Source organism: Drosophila eugracilis, unplaced genomic scaffold (assembly GCF_018153835.1).
Source record: "Drosophila eugracilis isolate 14026-0451.02 unplaced genomic scaffold, ASM1815383v1 contig_2147, whole genome shotgun sequence".
Lineage (NCBI taxonomy): Eukaryota > Metazoa > Arthropoda > Insecta > Diptera > Drosophilidae > Drosophila > Drosophila eugracilis.
In genome coordinates, this window is record NW_024573030.1 from 2,178,333 (window position 1) to 2,192,969 (window position 14,637).

Below are 14,637 nucleotides of genomic sequence, written 5' to 3' on the forward strand. Positions count from 1 at the left end.
AAATAAATCAAAAAAAACAAAAAAGGTTCCACGATGAGGAGCACGCGAATTTGCTTAACTCCATGTGGCTAACGGCCATCACATTTCTGTGTGTCGGCTACGGCGACATTGTGCCAAACACGTACTGTGGACGCGGTATCACCCTCACCTGCGGCATGGTGGTAAGTATTTCCTCAAAAAAAAACCTCAAAAACAAAAAAAAAACCCTAAAGATCCAAAAAGAAAACCAAAGACTCCCAGAAAACTCCATTTATGATACTGAAAAATACCTTAAAAATACCAAAAAAAAAAAAACAAACTAAATCAAAATAAATACCAAAAAAATAGAACAGTACAGAACAGAACAGTTGCAAAAATCAAAAAAAAAAATATATATATATATATATCCATATAGAAACAATAAAGAAATCGTATAATAAGATAAACAATAAACTACAACAACAACAACAACAACAAGTACATACATCATCATCAACAAAAACAGCAACAACAACAACAACAACAACAACAGCAAAACAGCAAACTTTCATGCATAAAAAATATGAGAAATCAAAACCCATCGCTAAGCAGAAGAGAAGTAGTAGATGCTAAAGAGGATGAGGATGAGAGTGGAAGAAGAAGAGGAGAATGATAATAATAAAGTGGGAAGGGACCCAGAAAAGTAGCCGCCATTGAGGCGCCCCCAAAGAAAAATACAAAAAAATAAAAATAAAAAGAAATCAGAAAATCCCCCGCTCCGCACACACATACATACATACATATATATATATATAGTATTTTATAGTAATTGTACCTGCCAAATCAGCCGACACACACGCACGCACTTCTCTATATACACAGAAAGAAATGTAAGGCACATCAAATCTGGAAATACTTGATATATATTTTGAGAGTTCTCTTGCTAGGATTGCTAATAAGTAACTTAACTTTAACTTAAAACCATATCAATACCATGTGATTGCCTTTCCAACTTGAGTTCAAATCACTTGAAATTTCTATAATTCTCTCTAAAAATATTATTCCTCTTATATTTATAGCTTATAATTAACAAATCTTTCATATATATATATATCATATTCAGCTTAGGAATTCAAAATATCAATAATACTAAATCATAAAGTGCAATTTCTTTCTGTGTACACATGTGCGGGCGTATTCCCTGACCTATCTTCACCCACCCAAAAAAACACACCCCCTTTGCGACGCTCCCATCGAGTTATAAATTCAAATTCAAATATCCAAAAATCCGTTTTGATGGAGGCTCCACACCCACACGAACAAAAACAAATGAATGAACGAAAATAAGAAAGAAAGAAAGAAAGAAACACATATCCATTTTTCGTAGCATACATTTCAGCGCACATATTTTAGATGCCGTTTTGTCTGCCCAAATCGTCGCCAAAAACAAAGCAAAACAGAACAACAAAAATAAAGCCAAAATAAACTGAAAAAAAAAACGAAAAAAAAAGCGGAAAGCAAATGTCGAGCAATAGTTCTATATCTTTTAGCCATCTCGCTCTATCTGGTTTTTGTTTCTGTCAGGACGCGATTAATACATACAAACACATGACATTTACCAGCGCCACCAGCCCACCCTTCACCACCAAAACACACACACACACACTCTGGCAATCTGTTGTAAATCATCACCAAAAAAAAAAATATATATACAAACATATATATGTGTATGTTAGCCCACCCACTCTGTGTGCGCGCGTGTGTGTGTGTGTGCTGTATTATAAACATAAGCATACATTATATATATTTAAATATATGTACATAATCACCATATGTGTGTGCGTATAGATGTGTATGTGTGTGGTGTGTCTGTATTTCTGCAGCATTAAAGAGCGCAGATAACAATGTAACTTTTCTTTTTGTCCTTTGTTGCCAGCAAAAAACTAAAACAAAAAAAAATCCTGACACGCAGACATATACACACACACACAGAGATGTACTTTAAAGAGGAAGCAGAGGGAAGAAACGAGAAAAGTTTTTGCTTCCTGGCAAAAACAAAAAAACAAAATCAAAACAAATCTTTTCTGACAGCTCCGGCAAATTCTATTAATGTGCACATTTAACTCAGTCTCAGTGTAGGTGTGTATATGAGTGTATGAGAGTGTGGATGGCTCTGTGTGTGTGTGTGTGTGCGTGTGAGCCTTGGAAATTAAATTGAATTGTTTTCTGCACCCTAGAAGCCTCCTTCCTACAAAAAAATCAAATCAAATCACTAGATTACATTAAAAAAAACATCAAATCAAAATATTTTGAACTATCACTTTTGTACAGCAAGCTTATATCGGGCCAAAAACCCCCATGGTTGTACATATATACATATATATTAACGGTTACGTCCATAACTTTCAACATCTCTATATATCCGAAAAAAAAAACCGAAAAAAAAACAACCCCCCTCAATAATATTTATAAGATTTACAAAACCCAATGAAACTCTTTTTTGGACCACTGTATTGTGTGCGCTCACCCGTTTTACTCGTCCATTTGTTGTTAATCTCGTTTTCCTATATGCAGAATGCCCATTCTAACGTTTATTTTTCATTTCCAACTTATATATATATATATATCTACAATATATATTGCTTATATATTTCTTCTTTCATTTTCCGTTTGTTTTTTGTTACTATTTTGTTTTGTTTTTCTTTTCTGTTACGTTACGTTACGATTTATGTTTGATTTTTATGTTAAATTAATTTTTACCTATGCCATATACGTTTTTTTAATGGATTCTTATAGTTTATTTTTGAACATTAAGCCAACAATACGATATTTTTCTCTATCTCTCTTTCCCTTTCATAAAAAAAAAAAAACAAAATATATATATATATCTAAACGCGTGTTATCAATTTGACCCCTGAAACTGAAACTGAAACTTCAACTGATTAAATCCATAAACAAATCAAAATCAAATCAAATATATATCTTGTAAAATATATATTTTGAAAACAAAAACGAAAAACGAAAAAAAATATATATATAAACGCGTGCTGGTTTATGGAACAGATTTCATGATGAAGAACATGCGAATCTTTTGAATGCAATGTGGCTGATAGCGATAACATTTTTGAGTGTTGGTTTCGGTGATATTGTTCCGAATACGTACTGTGGACGTGGTATCGCTGTCAGTACAGGAATAATGGTGAGTTTTTAACAACAAAATATTACCAACAATTGCACACACACAACAACATATAACAAATCAAGAATCAAAAAATATATATATCAAAAGAAAATATAAAGATCTTTCAGAAAAAAAAAACCTAAACTGAACTGAAATCACGTGTAAATAATTACATAAACTGCATACGAATGTTTTACCCGCCCACCACAACCGCCCCTCGCCGCCACTTAAAAAAAAACAAAAAAAGAACACAACAAAAATTATATATATATATAAATCTAAACATATTCCTAGCTAACTGTACATATACATATATCAAAAAAACTTAGTTGAATCACCAAAAAAAAAAAAAAAAGAAAAATTAACAAAAAAAAAGGAGCTTAAAAACTTTGATTTGAGGAGAGATAATCGCATGTTTGATAGGCCAAACTGAGATCAGATTGAGCAAACTTTTTAAAAACGGAATCCTTTTTTAAAATATTTAAGAGCAGCGCAAGGATTATAAATAAATAGCTTCCAGTTTAGCGAATAGTGCTTATAAACGATTTAAAAAAAATATATATATTTTCCAATACTTCTATCTTTCTGCCATTTTTTTAGTAACCAATTCTGCTTTTGTGTGGCTTACTTTCCTTTTCTAACTCTCGCTCTCTCTCTCTCTTTATATATATATACATTAATATAACTATATTTCGATTTCCTTACCTACATCTAATAAGCCTTTAAAGACTATCTGCTTATATCTTAGACTCTTTTTTTTGAGATATTTATCATGTTGTAGTGGCCAAAAAATTGAAAAATCAACTTAAAAATATTAACAAATAAATCAAGCTATGATAGATATTTCCTTTTCTAAACTATGAATTGTGATTTATGGTTTTCAACTTTGTTACCTAGCTAATTGTATTTCGTAACTATGTGTGTATGTAACTCTCTGCCAGACACCCCCTAATCGTTGTATTACATATATGCCCCCCGAATCCATGAACTCTGTTTGATATAAATCTAATCCGAATCTAAAAAACCACCCACATCCAATTCTGTATCTCTAAATTCGAACTAACTAAAAGACTAACTAAAGTTGCTGCATTCCAATCCCTCTCTCTCTCTCTCTCTCTCTCTCTATATATATATATATATATATATATATATATCTGTATATATATATATGTATACATCTATATTGTAATATCAATTAGTAGGAAGTCATCTAATCATCCATATACTCATTAAACCCACTCACCCATTAATCGTTCAACCATCGGAGAAGCAAACCAAAAATAACAAAGTGAACAAAAAAAAAAAAGAAGAAATACAAAGAAAAAAAAAAAAGAAAAGAAGAAAAATCTAAAAGAAAAACTGAAACATAACATATATACGAGTATACATGTTGTAACATCCATGAAATTACTATATCTATATTGTGAGAGCAGCAACAAAAGTTCTGGACTATATAACTTGATAAACCAAAAAGCAACTTTCATTTTGAATGCATAAAACAAAAGTGAAAATAACCAACTGACATTACAGATGGCCGGGCACCCAACTCTCCCTCCAACCCCCCCAATCCCTAAAACCTAAAAACTACCCCAATGGAAAGACGAAAAAAAAAGAAAAAGGAAAATAAAAACTAACATCAAAGAAAATGAGTGCAATTGTGTTACTATTAAGAAAATTGCCTTCGACCAGTTGCCAATTTCAGCTAATTTGGGGACATTCTTTTCTAGCTCAGAGTACGATTTGCCAAATTTGCCCTTAGATATATCACAAGTAATTATCTATAATTTGGGTGGGTTTTAATATGTGGTTTCTGGATGATACTTAAACTTACTTCAATTTCCCAATCCCTATTTAAAGCATTTTTATCAGTAAAGATATTTCGATACATAAAATCATTTAATCAGTTAATAAACTTAAATTTTAAAAGGGGGACAGCTTAGGAAACTAAATTCAAGGCAATTTTCTTTCACTCCTCCCTTAGTTGGGTGTCCGGTGATCCAAGATCCTAGATCCCAGATCCCCTCAGATCTTCGATCAGATCGAAACTCACCTCAGTTGAGAGAGCTTTTTTAATTTAAAATTTCTAATGCCCAAAACTCATCGAAATTCAAATCGTCATTACAGGGCGCCGGCTGTACGGCTCTACTTGTGGCCGTAGTTTCCCGGAAACTGGAGCTGACCCGTGCCGAGAAGCATGTGCACAACTTCATGATGGACACGCAGTTGACCAAACGGGTATTGATCGTGTTCCAACACTCTGATCTGTTCTGATTCGATGCGACCGACTGACCAAAACCAGAGATATACCACCTACCTTATATACTATAACCAACAAAAGACATATACAAAATCAAATCATCATATCATCACACATATATATAATTCATATTGCATTCTAATTACCTTTGTATACGTTTCTTCTTTGGACCAAAATTTAGCTGAAAAATGCTGCGGCGAATGTTCTGCGTGAAACTTGGCTCATTTACAAACATACAAGACTAGTAAAACGGGTTAATCCCGGCCGTGTAAGAACCCACCAAAGAAAGTTCCTTCTAGCTATATATGCGTGAGTATTTTTAGAGATCTATCAACAAAACCAATCAACCAAAAAAAAAAAAAAACAACAACCAACCAACCTAAGAACAAATGCCAATCAAACCGAAAGATAATAACTTAAAACGATTAAAGCAAGAAAAAAGAAAAAGAAAGAGTGCCTAACTAAGAGTCCAAATGATATCAGATTGAATAGAGGGTAGTATTTTTGGGGAAAAAATCATTGTCCGTCTCTGTTCGTTTATGTTCTGTCTCTTTTCTGTCTTTCTCTCTCTCTCTCTCTAGCTCTCTCTTTATTTAACTAACTCTCATTTGTATATTTGTACGTTATATGTTTGTCAGATTAGTTTAAAAAACAACAAAACAAATCCTGTCCTTGTTTCCCGTCCAAAATGCTCCCCGAAAATATCATAATTAGAGACTCATCTTTGTGCCCATCAATAAACGTAGAAAAGCTTTGGGAAAGCCATTCATCAGAATTTTGTATATACATCCGTATGAAAAATAATAAATATATAACCCAAAAAAACGAAACCAAAAAACGAAACTAATCAAAATACTAAAAACGATAATTACCAAGTACTAAACTGAAATGTTGAAAACCAAACAAATGATTGAACTCGTTTTACTAGCCTGTAAATAGGTTGTAAAGCCCTGTTTTTACGTTATGCAATATAACCGAGACTAGCCACATAACCTAGCATGCTGCGTTAAATATTCTAGAATCTCGTATCTAAAACTATCGCAATACCATCTGTGCTTTTGCCTAGTGACCATAATAATCATAATATCATATCAATCATTTTACTAACTTAAACTCATTTCACAGCATTTCATGACATTCCTAACACCCGACATTTTTGTAATCTGTCTAAAAAGCTGCTGAACCTGTTCCAAAAAAGAAAACCTGTGACTCGTCTTAGTCCTCATCTTGTTCATTTTCTTTTTTTTCAAATCGCCTTGGGGAATGGCTCAGGGATCAGCCGAATGATATGATGATACTTTCACGATACGATTTTCTGCAATTTTAACGCCCGAAAAGAAATATGGATTTTTTTCTTACTCCTTTATGTAATCTATCTATCAACTACGGCACAACAAATTCTATATACACCAAAAAAAAAAAAAAAAAACAAATATAATAATAATTAAATAAATAATAATTTCAGTGAATCGATAATCTATCTATCCAGCATTGCGATTCGAAACTTTAAAGGAAAATAATTGATATTTCGTTTGGTTTAAAAGGTCTTAGTAAGGTCATACCTCTAAGCAAGAGTATTTAAGTTTATCTTAATGATATTATTCCCTTAAGGTTTCGAAACTCATTGTTAACTCTTTGTCCGATTTCTATATATATTATATATTAAAGTGATTTTTCTGGATGGAAAGCGAAAGTTTTCGTCTAGACGAAACGCAAAATCACTAAAAAAAAATCAAATAAAATAAAAAAAAATGTATTTTGTAATTTTGAAAAAAAAAACTTAATTACGCGCTTAGTTTGTATGTGTTGGCGAACTTTTTGTACTTAAATAATATTCTCTGTAATATTGATGACTCTTCCAATGCGATGCAGGTTGCGAAAAGTTAAAATGGATCAGCGCAAACTAATGGATAATGCCAATACAATAACTGATATGGCCAAGGTAGCTAGAAAACAAATATATATTTATGCATATTACACAGTCGAACTTTCTTTAAATAAAATGTATTAATCGATAACCAACTTGATATTTTCGATAACATAATAATCGATTATTATGTATGTATTAATGTATTAATCGATATCTAACTTAATATTGTCGACAACACAATAATCGATTATTATGTTTGTATTAATCGATAACCAACTTGATATTTTCGATAACATAATAATCAATTATTATTTATGTATTAATGTTTAATCGATAACCAACTTGATATTTTCGATAGCATATTTATCGATTATTATGTATGTATTAATGTATTAATCGATATCTAACTTAATATTTTCGATATCATTATAATCGATTATTATGTATGCATCAATGTATTAATCGATAATCAACTTGATATTTTCGATAACATAATATTCGATAATTATAATTTTTGTATAAATTAAGCTAAACAGTTTAAATACATTCAAAGCTTTCACTATTCGTTTAATTTATCGAAGTTCGACTGTACAGCATTACGAATGAAAAAAACACTTCAATTGTATGTAAGTTGATGGGCAAATGCATGTTTGTGATTGTGTGAATACCATTCGCAGACACAAAACACGGTCTACGAGATAATATCGGACATGTCTAGCCGTCAGGATGCCATCGAGGAGCGTCTAACCAACCTAGAGGACAAAATGCAGAGCATACAAGTATGACAAACAATCGGAAGAGTGTGATTTAGTAAAAAGCAACCAACGAACCCACACTCTCTCACACTCGCCACACAACACACATACACACTTGTTAAAATATTTGTATTGCAGGAGCACATGGAAAGCCTTCCAGACCTATTGTCTCGATGTCTGACCCAGCACCAGGAGCGGATCGAGCAAAGGCGGAACTTTTTACATCCAGATACAGCTGCAGTTGCACCCATTCAAGCGCCAACGCCCCAATCGATGTTCAATGCAGCACCAATGCTGTTTCCCCATTCTAGGTGAGTCAACCCATCTCTTTTTCTCGCCTCTCTCTCTCTCTCTCTCTGTCTCTGTCTCTGTCTGTTTCTGTCTATCTATCTATCTTTATACTTATATTTATATATATGAGCCATGTCCATTATCCTCATCCATACACCAAAGACACTCTCAACCACACACACACACACATACCATATGTCTTTATCATTAAAGCGAGACTTGTGCCTGTCATTTCAATTTGTTTTTTTGTTCGTTGTCTGTGAGTCGTCGTTTGCCTCCTTGCCGGGAATATCGGGGTTCCCCCACAGCTGCCCCAAGCTAACCCAGTTACATCCCCCTAACCCATCCATCCTGTCATCTTGCGTACTCATTTGTAAATATTTATATATACCGTAGTTGTCCATTGCACACACTTGATTCCCTCCAAATTACATCCCAAAATCCCTGTGGCTACCCCAAAAAAAATAAATAAACTAAAGAGAAACCTATTCCGTCTTCTATGCAAGATTCAAGTGATTAGTTAGGACTGTGATTGAGGAAATTATATATTATATATTAACAAGGAAAAGGGCAAAAATCTTAAACAATAACTATACTTTTTTTTCATTTTTAGTTTGCTTATGAATTGTGTTGAGTTTATTTTTCCAACCTCTGGACGAACACTTACTTTTAGGGCTTTCAATTTACTGATTGATTTTTTCTTTTGATTGACTCTTCATGGCTTTCCATCACTCTGACATTTCATGATTTGCATCGAATCAAAACATTGCCATTTAAAAAAAAAACAACAACAAAGAAAATTTGATTTATTTTTGAAAAAGCGTACTTGATAACGACAATTAACATACTGCTTTTTGCATAGAAGTGTTCCCTCATCCAATAACGCCGCTGCTACTTACCATTGGCCAACAAGCCCTATTTTGCCACCTATATCTAGTAGAACACCACATTTAGTGCCTGATACTCACATGCCATCAAATGGATCTGCAGTTAATAGCTACGCATCTTCCAACAAATACGGCAGCTGAATATCAGAAAGAGAGCGCTCCAACTCCGTGATTAACATCGAGATGCTAACAATAAGGCCGGCGGAACGATGCTGGCCAACATCATCATCATCATCAACCGCACACCAAAGATCAACATTAACATCAACATCAATGTCTACGTCAAAGTCTAAACCCGAATTCGTAATGGCCGAGACAGCGCTGAGGCAACGTGTCGTCCAATCGCCGTCGTTATCGCAATCGCAATCGAAATCGAAAGCGAAATTATTATCGTCACAATCGCAGGAATCACACATTTTGCATTCTATAAGTGATCGGGAAAGGGAAATGGAAATGGAAAGGGAGATAATACCAATACCCGAAGATGCCGAATCGTTGGCAAATACCAATACGAATAGCAACAGTTCGCCCGATCAGCAGAATGTGACGGCTATAATAGGTGGTGGTGGTGGTATAGTACCGCCATCGAGTTCAACGCCTGCATTCACAGGGACAGGAAGTGGTAGTTCAATGGCCGGAACCGTTGGCATTGTCAAATCGATAACGATGAATGAAACGATTACGACGGAGAGTGGCAAGCCGGCGATTGCCTCGAATAAGTTTACTAGGAAAAGAGAACGTGTATGCAATAATAGTAGTTAATAGTGTTAGTTAATAGTGATAGTAGTAATAATAGTGGTAATATAGTAATATTAGTAATTCTACAAGTCGAATTTCGAACTCGGCCTTTTGTAAATAAGCCTCTTCGAGATGAGAAAAAAAGTCAAATGTTAGCATATACATATAATATATACATAATACACACACACACACACACATACACATACACACATCTACTATATATATATATCTATATATGTCTTTGGATATATGTATAGCCCACAAAACCAAAAATGAAAACTAAAACAAAATGAATATATGTATACATATATATACAATTTTTTTTTTCTAAGTTTTAGGCTAAACGTATTTGTAATAATTCACCTTGGGCCAGGCCAGCCTGTACTTGCATACTAAAACAAAAAACATATAACAAAACATAGCATAGAGTCTGTGTCTGTGTGTGTGTGTGTGTGTTTGTAAGTGTTTATGAGAATGGGAGTGTACAGGGCGAGCATGATTAGGAAATAAGAGCCTATAGGAAATAGATCATAGGACAACAGCATGTAGAATCGAAGTAAACAAAACGAATACGAAAAAAGCTCAGAAAGCAGAAAGATATAGCAAGATAGACAAGCCCTAAGAATCTGGCACCGTAAATATCTGTATAACCCTTATATAGAACTGCAAAATCCACATAAGCCCCGTTTCAAAGATCCCCTTCTTGGCACTTCCGTTTCTGGTGCAACCAACCAACAGCAATACATCCACGAACATGGCTAATTCTAGTGTCCGTCTGTCCAAAGTGTGTGTTTAAATTATATATATATGTCTCTGTATCCGAAGGATGTATGTCTGACCTGACTGTATGTGTGTGTGTGTGTGCATGTAAGAGTGAGTGTGCAAAGAAGGCAAGTAGGAAAAGCATACGAACAACCTATTAAAACCCCAACAATTATATACAAAACAAAGTAAAACAAAAAAAAAAAAAAAACCACAATCAAGAACAATGAAAAACTATCTAACTGTAAAATGTATGTTACGAGATTTAGAAAACAGCGAAACCAGAAAACCAAAAATACTAAAAGATAAGAGAGAAACAAAAAACAAAACGCAAACATAGAAAAACTACGAAAAATCCGAGGATAAAATTTAAAACAAACACAAAACCACACACAAAAATGAGAGAGTTCTTACTTAACATCTACTAGCTCTGGCTTTAACTAAACTAAACGAAACAAGTTTAAAGGAAACACGTTTGTTGTTGTCTTCTTTTTCTACACATATATATATATATTGCAAAACCAACAAACAAACAAATATATATAGTATATATACATATATATTTTTCGTTGTTGTTGTTTTTTCGCCTATTCTTTTCTACCAAGAATTATGAACTCAATTAAGAACCTGAATAGCTTTCGAATGGAGTTGACGATGACGATGACGATGAGATGATATATATATATATAGTAGTAACAAATGCGAAGAAATCGAACAAAGATAAACAAAAGAAAACAAAAAGTAACTACTTAGTATAGTCTACGTACTAAAGTGAAACAATTTTAATTGAAATTTTGTAACATATTAAAGGTATTCGCATTAATATACAAACTAGCTGGTAAATGTGTAACAACGGAACAAACTACAAGCTCCAGATAGAAAATATATATAGAACCGAACAGAGAAGGAAGCGAATTGAAATTGAAATTGAAATTGAAATTGAAATTGAAATTGAAATTGAAATTGAAATTGAAATTGAAATTGAAATTGAAATTGAAATTGAAATTGAAATTGAAATTGATATTGAAATTGAAATTGAAATTGAAATTGAAATTAAAATTGAAATTGAAATTGAAATTGAAATTGAAATTGATATTGAAATTGATATTGAAATTGAAATTGAAATTGAAATTGAAATTGAAATTGAAATTGAAATTGAAATTGAAATTGAAATTGAAATTGATATTGAAATTGAAATTGAAATAATAAAAATGAGAAATTGAAATGTGTAGAGCAGAATATAGTATAGACATAATAGCAGAAGTGGCCGAGCTACGTAAAGATTTTCTAAAGATTCTAAAAGGAACATTATATATACTATATATATATATACTTACTATAAAGTATTAACTGAGAGCATCGAAGTTATTTAAAGAAAGAATACCAAACCAAAAAAAAAAACCAAACAATTAGGTAATGTGCAAACCTTCTAACGCTTTGTTAGGATCCCAAAAAATGGAAGGCAAAAAGAGATATACAACTGAATTCCCCAAATCGTGCCCCCATCTCCACACCACACCCCTCTCTCCACCAAAAAAAAATAATAAGTCCCCTGTCCTGCCACCACACCACCACCTCCCCCACAATTCCCTCAGTCAGTATGACAGACTCTGCATATTATACAGAACCAGGGCCAGAAAGGATCAAAATATCTGTAAACTATAGATTATATAGCCATAGGATACAGTCCACTTAAGCCAACTAAATGTATCGAAATTTTGCCATATTGATTTTAACCACATCTCCAAAAACCCCAGGCTTTAGTTTGATTTGACAAAAAGAAGAAAAAGAAAAGAAAACAAACCAAAAGCAAAGATGAAATCCCCTAACCAAAAAGTTTCCCCAACTGTCTGATAGGTCTTAACTTATATACAACAACAACAACAAGAAAATCCCAGACAAAGGAGAACAAACAACAAACAACAAACCAACTAAATGAACCCTTAAACAAATGTGTGTATACCTATTTATAATATTGAATATTTAAATTGAAAAGAACGTTCAAGACTGCTGTCAAAATAGCTTTATCACAATAAATAACAAAGATCAACACAAGACGACAACACACCAAACAGAACAGAAACAGAAACAGAAACTGAAACAGAACAGAAGAGAAACAGAAACAGAAACTCAAACAGAGACCGAAACAGATCAGAACAAAACTAAACAGATCGATAAATATCGGAAGAGACACCCAAAAAGAAAACACACACAGAACAAGAACACTTCAGATTCAGATACAAGATATGGAATGAGCCCAGCTTTAACGTTATGTATTCATACATATTTGGGTTTCAACTCTACAACAATTTAAAACAAATACGCAGAATAATACTGAACAATGATCGATATACGATTAACAATTAAAACGATATACGAAATCAAATCAAATCGAATTGAATTGAATAATTGGTACAAGATCAAATTCCCGTTTGAACTGGTTTCCTAAGCCCCACAAAAATACCTTTAAACACGAGATAAAAACCAAAAAAAACTTTGATATGAGGGACCGAATTTCCAAAGACAGGTCTTTATTATACAAAATACCAAGCAAAGAAAACCAAAAAAAACGAAATGAAATTGAAAACCAAAATAACGAGAAAGCAAACGCAAAACCAACTAATGTGAAAAATTCCTACAAGAAACTAAATCCACAGCAGTAACAATTTATAAAACCGAAGATATTTAGCCGCCTTTGAGCTGGGATATGCAAAAAAAAAAAGAAAACAAAAACAACAACATGAGAAAGAACACATCTTAAGGATCGAAATGCACAATGTCCTTTGTTGACTTTCATAGAACATCATCATTGAGGTCCGGGTCCCATGTGTCCAGCTTTCTGTGTGTATTGTGCATTTATGTTTGTGGCTTTTTTCAACGTTGTACAACCCGAATCGAAATATATATTCTTGTTTTTCTTCAGCGAATCGTAGAGCTCAAGGGGTACTTCGAGAATCACGCTTCTACCGCAGAAATCGTCTAGCCAAACCAGGTCCAATAGAACATACATATAGCCCAGCCAAATGCCAATGCTACTAACTGATAACCAAAAGGCAAACGAAAAACTGGATTCGTGTTTATAAAAACGTTTCGAACCGGATGATATGAGGAAGCAGCCATTTTGGCGAGTTTACACGCTAGGAATTAGAAAGGGTTCTCCTCCCAACCATTGCCCCCCAAAAATCCCTACTCCCACGCGCCTAACTAAATCGAGGTATGCAAAATATATAAGGTTACATATACAATATCTAGATATACAACACACATATACTCGTATATACATGTACAGACGGTCTATGAGGTCTATACCAAACCCAAAAAACCAAAAAAACAAAAAAACAAAACCCCACACTAATAAGATCATATTTGACTTTATATGTATTATAGTAATGTATTCAGTAGCTAAATCGAAAGCCGAAGCAAAGACCAATTTATTAACAACAAAGTAATAAGAAAAAAACCCAAAATGGAAAAACAATTATTATGTTAAAACTAAACAATAAACATCTAAGAGGAAGGCGAACAATTTTTTATTAAAAAAAAACAAAAAGAAAAAACAAAAGAAAAGAAAAGATAAGTAAACTAGAATGCATTGCATGAATTAAACAAGGAGATGAAAAACTAATAGAACCCAAAAAACTTAACTAAAGGTAAATGAATGTCAACTAAAACTAAAACCAAACCTAAATTAAAGCCTAACCTAATGCTAAAATTGAAGTAAACTAAAAATTAAAACAACTAAAAAAGGAAAAAAGATTTAATTTCTAAAAGAAATAAACTAAGAAACTAAAAGAAAAGAGAAAGAAAACCAAAAAACAGAAAAATTCAGTGACTAATGAATTAGTTTATTTTGAATTTACTGTATTGTATATTTAAATTTAAAAAAAAAAAAGGGAAAACCCCTAACAAAATATATTGTTATATCTTATCGAGGA

At 32.9% G+C, this 14,637-nt stretch overlaps 1 protein-coding gene across 18 annotated transcripts in view; it reads left to right on the plus strand.

Moving 5' to 3' along the window:
- LOC108104379 (small conductance calcium-activated potassium channel protein) overlaps positions 1 to 14,428 on the plus strand; it is a 68,746-nt gene extending 54,318 nt beyond the window's left edge. For 10 of the 18 annotated variants that reach the window (XM_017210403.2, XM_017210396.2, XM_017210398.2 and 7 more), the window contains 7 exons: positions 3,022 to 3,157; positions 5,264 to 5,374; positions 5,578 to 5,705; positions 7,269 to 7,338; positions 7,944 to 8,045; positions 8,160 to 8,332; positions 9,175 to 10,913. In XM_017210403.2, coding sequence (XP_017065892.1) covers positions 3,022 to 3,157; positions 5,264 to 5,374; positions 5,578 to 5,705; positions 7,269 to 7,338; positions 7,944 to 8,045; positions 8,160 to 8,332; positions 9,175 to 9,340 — 886 coding nt within the window. In that variant the 3' untranslated portion in view covers positions 9,341 to 10,913. Of the gene's footprint in view, positions 1 to 25; positions 162 to 3,021; positions 3,158 to 5,263; positions 5,375 to 5,577; positions 5,706 to 7,268; positions 7,339 to 7,943; positions 8,046 to 8,159; positions 8,333 to 9,174; positions 10,914 to 13,625 lie in introns of those variants that run through there. The other 8 variants (XM_017210400.2, XM_041818057.1, XM_017210401.2 and 5 more) reach the window with 4 other exon arrangements.
- Positions 14,429 to 14,637: the final 209 nt, after the last annotated feature.